General features: G+C 47.0%; 1 protein-coding gene across 1 annotated transcript; it reads right to left on the bottom strand.

Annotated features, from left to right (window-relative positions):
- Window positions 1-6664: 6664 nt before the first annotated feature.
- On the bottom strand, window positions 6665-8636 carry Pdp2 (pyruvate dehydrogenase phosphatase catalytic subunit 2). The gene has a single exon (XM_051168879.1). It carries the CDS (start codon window positions 8574-8576, stop codon window positions 6978-6980), a length of 1599 nt encoding a protein of 532 aa, XP_051024836.1. The 5' UTR covers window positions 8577-8636; the 3' UTR covers window positions 6665-6977.
- Between the last annotated feature and the right edge of the window lie 236 nt (window positions 8637-8872).

Below are 8872 nucleotides of genomic sequence, written 5' to 3'. Positions count from 1 at the left end.
TGGGCATACGTATCAAGGCCAGGAGACAGTCTCGACAGTCTCAGATGTCATTCCTCAGGAGTCACACACCTTGCTTTCTAAGACCAGTTGTCCCTTGGTTGACCTGGATCTTGCCAGTTCCACTCAGTGTCTCCCCAACACTGACATCATGCTTGGGTTTTACCTGGGTCCTGGGGACCTAGCCCAGGTCCTCGCGCCTAAGCAGGCTGAGCGCTCTCCAATCTGTGCCCTAATTTTATGTTCCAAAAGGAGAGGATGTGTACACTGAGGGTATGTGGGCTAATTCCTAATAGCCAAAGCAGTGTCGAGAGGTAACAGAAGTGTAGGGAGTGTCGTGGGAACACTGGGGAAAGGATTGGAAGGACCTGGAGGTGACAGGAACTCCACAAGAAGACCAACAGAGGCAACTATCCGGGGCCCAGACTGAAGCACCAAGCAAGGACCCTGCATAGACCGGACCTAGGACCCTACACAGATGCAGCCAATGGCCAGCTCAGGCTTCATGTGGGTCCTCTAGTAATAAGAGCAGAGGCTCTCTCTGACATGGACTCAGTTGCCTGCTTTTTGACCACTTCCCCCTGGTGGGCCTGTCTCACCAGGCCACAGGGGAAGAGGACATGCTCAATCCTGATGTGACTTGATGAGTTGGGGTGCGTTGGTTGGGTGGGGGTGCCTTTCTCTGAGAAACGGGGGAAAGGGAAGGGAGGAAGGAGGAAGGAGAGTGGGTGGGACTGGGAGGAGAGTAGGGAGGGGCCTACGATCAGAATGTAAAGTGAATAAATTAATTAATCTTAAAAAGAGGAGTTAACAGAAAGCTTGCGGTGGTGGCACATGCCTTTGATCCTAGCACTTGGGAGGCAGAGGTGGGTGAATCTCTGTGAGTTCAAGGCCAGTCTGGTCTCAGAGTGAGTTTTAGGACAGCTAGGGCTACACACAAAGAAACTCTGTTTGGGGGGGAAATTTTAACAGACCTTGGTTTTTTATCAGCAACGATGGGAGATGCTGCCTACGACTTCTTTCATCACCACTGACTGGCCTCTTCCCTGCCGTTGCTCTGCCTTGCACCAAAACTTCAAAGGGATTCCATGTATTAGTAGACCAGGCTGGCCTTGAACTCACAGAGATCTGAGGGTGCCAGGATCAAAGGCGTGCACCATCACACCTGGCTTTAACATTGCTTTCTAAGAGCCCATTATTGAGACAATACTTTAAACTTGATGTTCAGTTTTTCAAGCAGAAGCTGTCCTACTGTGTTGAAGGAGGGAGGGAGAGGGAGAAGGAGGAAGAGGAGAAAAAGGAAAATGATGATGAAGCTTTTCCTTATTCTTATCAGATCCCCAACACTGGGCCAGGCACACTGGGGTATGCTTTAATCCCAGCACCCAGGAGCAGAGGCAAGTAGATCTGAGTTCAAGACCAGCCTGATCCACATAGCAAGTTACAGGGCAGCCATAAAGCTCAGTAAGACCCTGTCTCAAACAAACAAAAAATCTGGGCCTGGAGAGATGCCTCTGTGGTTAAAGCACTGACTGCTCCCCGAGAGGACCCGGGTTCAGTTTCCAGCACCCATATGGTGGCTCACAACCATCTGTCACTCCAGGCCCAGAGGATCCAATGCCCTCTTCTGACATCCACTTATGCCAGGTACAGAGGTGGCACACAGACATACATGCAGACACTACTCCCATACACATAAAAGATAAGGTAAAAAATTTTAGCGCTCCCCTTTCTAACTTTTCTTTTACCAAATTCTCTACAAGAAATGATCAAAAGTCACTGGGCAGTGGTGGCACACGCCTTTCATCCCAGCACTTGGGAGAGGCAGGCATATCTCTGAGCTCAAGGCCAGCCCGGTCTACAGAGTAATTTTAGGAAAGCCAGGGTGACACATGGAAAAACCCTGTCCCAAAAAAACTTAAAAAAAAAAAAAAGTAATTACCTTGACTTGACCATTACACAATATAAAACACAAATGTACCTCATAAATATGTCCCATTATATGCCAACCAAAACATCTTTTCTTTTTCAAGACCTAGCCTAATTACCCAGCCCTCGCTAAAATACTAACGACTAAAGATTTGTGCATGCATTTAAGTTTTTTTTAAGATTTATTTTATGGATGAGTGATTTCCTGGTTGCAAATATGGTGCACACCACATGCGTGCAGTGCCTGAGGTCAGAAGAGAGGATAGGATTCCCCTTGAACTGTAGTCATGGGTGATTGTGAACCACCACATGGGTGCTAGGAACGGAGCCTGGGTTCAGATCTCCAGTGCTTGCCCAGCATGACAGAGCACACAATGCTCTTAACTGCAGAGCCGTCTCTCCAGTGCCTGCGCCTACCTTTTCTAAAATAAGGAACCACTGATCAATATCATTTTGGGTGCACTGAGGCACAGTGCAATCTTGGAATGGGGTCTTAAGTTCCATGGAGTCAGCAGCCCAGACTTTTTCCCAGAACTGGCTTGCTTTATTTGTTTGTTTGTTTTTAGGTTTTTCGAGACAAGGTTTCTCTGTGTAGCCTTGGCTGTCCTAAACTCACTTTGTAGACCAGGCTGGCCTTGAACTCACAGAGATCTGCCTGCCTCTGCCTCCTGAGTGCTGGGATTAAAGGCGTGCCCAGAACTGGCTTTATACTACTATTAACACAAAAGCTGTTTTCACAAAGTAGGTTCTCAGTAAACTATGAAATCCTAACAAGCCTTGGCTCTGGGGGCATGGTGGGCCTCTGTCTTTTTTCTTCTCAGTTCTCCATTTGCATGGCTAACATAAATGAATATACTCCAGAGGCTGGAGAGATGGCTCAGGATTAAGTGTGCTCCTGAAGAGGCCCTGAGTTTGGGTTCCTAACACATACCGGACAACTCACAACTACCTCTAACTCCAGCTCTCTTCTTGCCCTCACATGAGACCCCCACATAGAGACACATGCACACATTTGGCTAAACAAAATATTAAAAATAAATAAAAAAAAATAAGCAAGGACTCCCTGTGTGTTTAACAGCTACTAGAAGTTTTAGTGCACAGTGTTTCTCTTTGGAATGGACGTTTGTTTGTTTGTTTGTTTGTTTGTTTGTTTGTTTGTTTTTCTAGAGATGGTCTCTGTGTTAGCCTTGGCTGTCCTGGACTTGCTCTGTAGACCAGCGATGCACCTGCCTCTGCCTCTGGAGTGTTGGGATTAAAGGCGTGCGCAACCACACCCGGCCCTGGAGTGGACTCTTAAACAGCCCAGACTCTCCTTGGTCAGATAAAAATGCTGAAACAAAAGTTGGCCTGACATCTTAAGAGCTAGAAAAATTAACGTTTAAACTAAAGAAACCAAATTTCATTTGCCTCTTTTATTTAAAAGTTCTACTTAAGTATTGTCAAAGGTTAGAAAATCAGTGTCAGATAGGAGCACCTGTACAGCTTAAAATAAATACAAATGCCAGGAATTATTAAAGAACGTGGTTAATGATTGTTCCAAGAAAATGCTTAGTAAGAAATACTTTGCAGGAGGCAAGTTAGACAGCAGGAACCAAAAGGAAGAAGGCTCAGGAAACAGTACAGTAGCCTAAGCACACCTCCCCCACCCCACCCACCAGGCTGCCCACATGACAGTTTACGTCACAAACTGCATCGCTAGCTTTGATCCTCAAACCCAAAGCCAGTGGGATGTGTCTACACAGGCACAACACTGCAAAGATGTGAATCCACAATGGCTCCATTCCAGAATATTCTGGTTTAAAGGTTACAGCATCCTGGTGCTGTCCAACAAAGAACAGCCGCTGATGGTCAAAAGGGCAGAACCAACGTCCTTTTGCATACGTTTTGCCGCTGTCCTACTTAGCTCTACCCTTGTTTATCTGAAGATCAAACCATCTACATTTTACCTATGCTTAAAAGTTGTCAACTTGACTGTGTCTCAACTGTGTTTTGTCCAGTGTGCCTAAAAGTTTTTTTAGCTTTTAAGCCAAATGTACTTCTGGGGAAAATGGTCACACAGTAATTACAACATCTCAAAGTTTACATTATAATAAATTAATGCTACAAATAACATCTCAAAAAACTGAATCTTATTGACAGGATCTAACATACATTCAAAGCTATAGCCTTTTCTACAGTTTTAGTAACTTCGGAAGTCAACAGCACTGTACTATTTACACAAAAAAACAAACATCTAAATCATACCATTTCCCATCTGTTTCTTACCCCAAATCCTAAGTGTCGGTTTAAGCACCACGACACACTTCCTCCAAAATTTACATCCACATCATCAAATGACCAGTCTCATTATTTAAACCTTAAAAGTCTAAAAATTGAAATCCCTATTTGAAAGGAGTGGCAAGAGTTTTGGAAGAACTGACAAGGACCATGAATCTTCGTTCCAATTTCAGTGTTCCACTTGCTTCAAGGGGCCCACTGCCAAGACCCATGGCTAGCGAGACAGACACTGGCATGGGACCAGAAGGCAACACTCGCTGGAGCAGGCACAGAAAAGCTGACTGCATAGAGGCAGAGAGGACAGTGGACAATGAAGCGGCCTTTCTGCCTTCTCACTGCGTCGGCTGGAAGCAAGGACATTTATTAGGCAGTGAGAAAACACAGACTCACTTGGAGATACAGATGGGAGGCCTGCGTTCTATCAACTCCCGGAGAAGTTAACTGAATCAGAACCTTTTATGACCCATTGCAGCCTCCAAAATAGGAGACACGGGGTGCCAGCTAAGGCCCCAAGGACACTCCTGGGCTTAGCTGGCACAAAAAGCAAAGGGCAAAGAAAAACAATGTCAAATAGTGTCTTCCATTCAAACAGCAAAGCATCAGTCTAGAATAGTGACTCGCGTTTGGGGACTTACACAAGGTCTCACTGGGTAGCCTAGGCTGGCCTTAGTGCCTCACTGGGGCACACGACTTTCTGGAGCAAGGGCCTCATGTATCTATCTTGGACTTCCAATTTTCTTCCCGCTGCCATTCAAGTGCTGGGATTTAGGCATGTGCCACCACACCCGTGTTTTTATTTCCTATTTGATTCTGAGGTGGCAGAGGTGGGTATTATTTAGGGTAGACAAAGCATGACAGAAGGAAAGACACACCTGAAAGCTCAAGAGTGGGCTCCCCAGAAAGAACCACAGAAAGTAAACAGACCCAAGTGTGGGATACGGGCTCCTCAAGAACTGCACTTTACTTTTTGAGTGAAAATCTAAGAGATCAAATCAGAACAAAAGGACCCAAAAGACTTCTTTAAAAAGAAAAAAGAAAGAAAAAACTATATCTATCATTAAACAAGTACACTAAGAATGTACAAAAAAAAAAAAAACAAAAAAACTTTATTTTCAAGACAGGGTTTCTCTGTGTAGTCCTGGCTGTCCTAGAACTTAATCTGTAGACCAGGCTGGCCTTGAACTCAGAGATCCTCCTGCTTCTGGCTTCCAAGTGCTAGCATTAGAGGTGTGTGCCACCACTACCCTGCTCATTTTTTGTTGTCTTTGTTTTGTTTCTCCATTTTATTTATTCTGTGTGAGTCCCCGTGCCATGGTGCCCATGTGGAGGTCAGAGGACAACTTTCAACTCCTTTCATTACATCGATGCCGGGATAGAACTCAGGATTCCGAGGTTGGCAGCCTCTGCCCACTGAGACATTTTGCCAGGCCCGCACTCTTGACAGACTGTCTACCTGAAAAACTGAGGTGGCCAAACCTGGTAGTGTGTGGGTGGCACAGTGGGTAAGGGGCAAGGGTCAACTAAGGAGCTCTGCCTACAGTGAAGCGCTCTGATGAGGTACAGGAAATTAAAACTGCCAAAAAAAATATGTGTGTTTCCATTTAGGGACACATTTCCTGCCGTTCAATGCCACAGCCACCCAAGTGGGGAGAAAATTTATCCCCTAAAAAGGATCCATGTGGGTTCATTTTCAAACAAACACCCAAGGCTCTGCAGCCCATGAGACTATGACCAGATGCATCTTCATCTTTACCCAACTCTCATACTAAATATGGTCTAATCCCCGAGACGTAGCAATGGCAGCTCATACAGGCAGGGGCAGGTGTCCCATCTGATAAATCTCCCTCCTCCCTCCCACTGTGCAGAGAGAAAGCCTCAGCTTATGGGTGTTCTCTCAGGACCTTATTTTCATATCTCTAGATTTAGGCTGAAATCTTAAGTACATAAACCACTGAGAAAGCCCGCCTTGCTTAAATGTCACCAACTACCTCCTGACCATAACATGTCCTTTCTTCCAACCTTTGGAAGAGAGAACAGGTAAAAAGGTTTTGCAGTAATGTCAGGATGAGGCTGAGCAGCATAGCAGAGGTAGGACTGTCGCAGACGGAATCAGAAAGGATGAGAATTATGAATAACCCCGTGGCTAACTCCCGTGGCAGGGAATAGTTACCTAAGCAGAAAGGCCAGGAGTTAGGGATCAGACGGAAATTACCTCCTAGTACAGCTCCAAGAGTCAGAAGTAGGACTCGGCAGAGGGGACTAAAAGCTGCACAGTTAAATTTAGCCGGTCCAGAGGCCTTAGCCCCTCTCGTCGTCAGCTAAGAAAACAAAATGAATGGTCCCAAATGTGCTGAGGCAGTCCTGCTTGCAAGTTGGAGGATTAGGGTTTTAAAATAAACTTAACCAGTGTTAAAATGCAAATGGCACAGAGTATCAGTCATTACAGAAAATCACACACACATACACACACACACACACAGGTGCGTGGGGGAGTTAGAATATGACATAGAAAAGTGCCCTGAAGATTGCTTTGTAAACCTAGGTTTCCTTAATTAAAAAATAAACCATAGAACAACAGTTGGCCAGTGCACACAGGGACAAAAATCACTTTTTCCCCCCACTAAGGCTGGTTTTACCCTCCCTCCTTTTGTTAGTCAATTACTCAGTAACTCATACCTGCCTATTCTTTAATAAGGTTTTAATTGCTCACTTAGGAATTTCACTTAAGTGCAAATGTCCTAAAGGGCCTTCCATGTTAGCCACGGCAACAGGGCTCACTCTGAACCCTCCTTATAATATGTAGCGATTGAATCGGAGTTGAAAAACACCACCATGACGGTGATATCATCCCGGTACATCCTGGCTACATCTTCCGGCAACGTCAGCATGGCCGCCAGGCGCTCTGGTTCCATCTCCCCGTACTCGTTGCTCCCGATGGCGTGTCTGATGAGATGCGTGGCTGCATTCTGGTCGGCTGCATGGAGTCCACTGGCTTTCCTCTGCAGCAGCAGACTCTGCATGAGGCCCAGGTTGGCTGGTCTTCGGTCTAGGTCCGGCTTATGGAGGCCAACCTTGGACAGGTGCCCCACCACGAGCCTCACCACCTCCTCATTGCTCAGCATGTCCCACAGGCCATCTGAGGCCAGCACCAGGAACTTATCTTGAGGCCTCAGCCTGTGGTAGGTAACCTCAGGCTTGGCGGTCAGATAGGGTGGCGTGTAGTAGTGGGGTGGGGTGAACTGGTAGATGTTGAGGGCCTCGGTATCAAAGCCCCTCCCGAGGACGCTACACTGCAGCTCTTTACTCCATTTTAGCTGGACGTCCCCGAAGGCCCTGCAGGGGAGGAGGACACCCAGCAGTCTGTCATCTATGATGAGCGTCCTGTCCTCAGATTCAGGGTGCTCTCTCTTCAGCCGGGACAGCTCAGCCTCATTCCAGGCATTGTGGTCACAGGTAAGAGGTAGACACGACCACACACCGTTGTCTTCCTGGATGCCCAGGATAGCCCGGCAGTCGCCAGCATTGGCTACGTGCAGGTGAACTCCATTGACATGGGCCATGCAGGCTGTTGCCCCAGAAAAAGCCACCTGGAGGGATAAGTTCTTTGTCACCTCATCTTCCAGGGGAGCCTGAATTTCCAGAGAGATGTCAGAATCCAGTCTCTGGAAAGAGTACATCAACGCCTCTTCAATGCTCAGACCCATTTCCATATGCAGGTCAAGGAGTTCCTGCCAATAGACTCGGAGGTGGTCCAGATGCACCGATGTGACATCCTTATAAATACTATCTCCAGGGTGCTTGAGCCACTGGAGGATGGGCAGCAGAGGCTTCATGGTTTCCATGGCTTCCTCCATCTGCTCCAGGGTCTGGTGGGACATCAGGGACACTGCCATGTAGTAGAAAAGCCTCTCACTCACCGCTTGCGCACACGCATGGCCACCGTGCCCATCAAAAATACCGAACATCATGCCGTTCGTTTGCACGCAGGAAGCAACACCTTGCCGGTCCTCCACCGGGGAATTGGCAGCCAACTGGTTGCTCTCAAACCTTAACACTGAACTCGGGACTCCTTTGTTGAAATCAAGAACCTTGTGGGATGACTCGCCGGCTCGAAGCATGTTATTGACCTGTTCGGGGCTAAGCTGAAGGTGGAAATCCTCTTCCTCCGTTGACGTGTGCCTGTAGGCTTTCCTCAGGGCAAAGCCGCCACATGGAGAACTGTTCTTTACGGTCGAGGGTGCCAGAGAAGAGAGCCTCCATTTCGGTTGGCTCCTATTCAAGGTGGCCCTTGAGTATAAGCGTCTACCCTCTTGTAACACAGCAATGCGGGTCCTTGCAGAACTGAAGATCCAGGAGGACACGGTACTTGGCATTCTGGAACGAGACTGGCAAGTGGAGGTGGGTTTTGGTTTTCAGCCTGAAAATTAAAGAGTTTATAAAAGCCTCAAAGTATTAAAAAAAAAAAAATACTGACAGCTAGAACATCTCCTTTGCTAATATTCCAATTTTATAGAGCCAGTACAGGAAGCCAGTCCTGCCTTCCTCCCAGACAATGTGTGCCTCCTTTTCCTCTCCTTTCCAAGCCCTTTCTTGGGCCCGAGCTCACCATCTAGCCCCCCTGTTCAGTCTCCCTTGTAGTATGTAAGCTTTCCCTTAGTTCTCTCCTCTC

This window comes from Acomys russatus, chromosome 26 (assembly GCF_903995435.1).
Source record: "Acomys russatus chromosome 26, mAcoRus1.1, whole genome shotgun sequence".
Classification (NCBI taxonomy): domain Eukaryota; kingdom Metazoa; phylum Chordata; class Mammalia; order Rodentia; family Muridae; genus Acomys; species Acomys russatus.
This window is presented reverse-complemented; position numbering and strand designations above follow the sequence as displayed.

Excerpts from the sequence above, each read along its gene's own strand:
- Pdp2 (XM_051168879.1), bottom strand. The coding sequence starts at position 8,576 with ATGCCAAGTACCGTGTCCTCCTGGATCTTCAGTTCTGCAAGGACCCGC.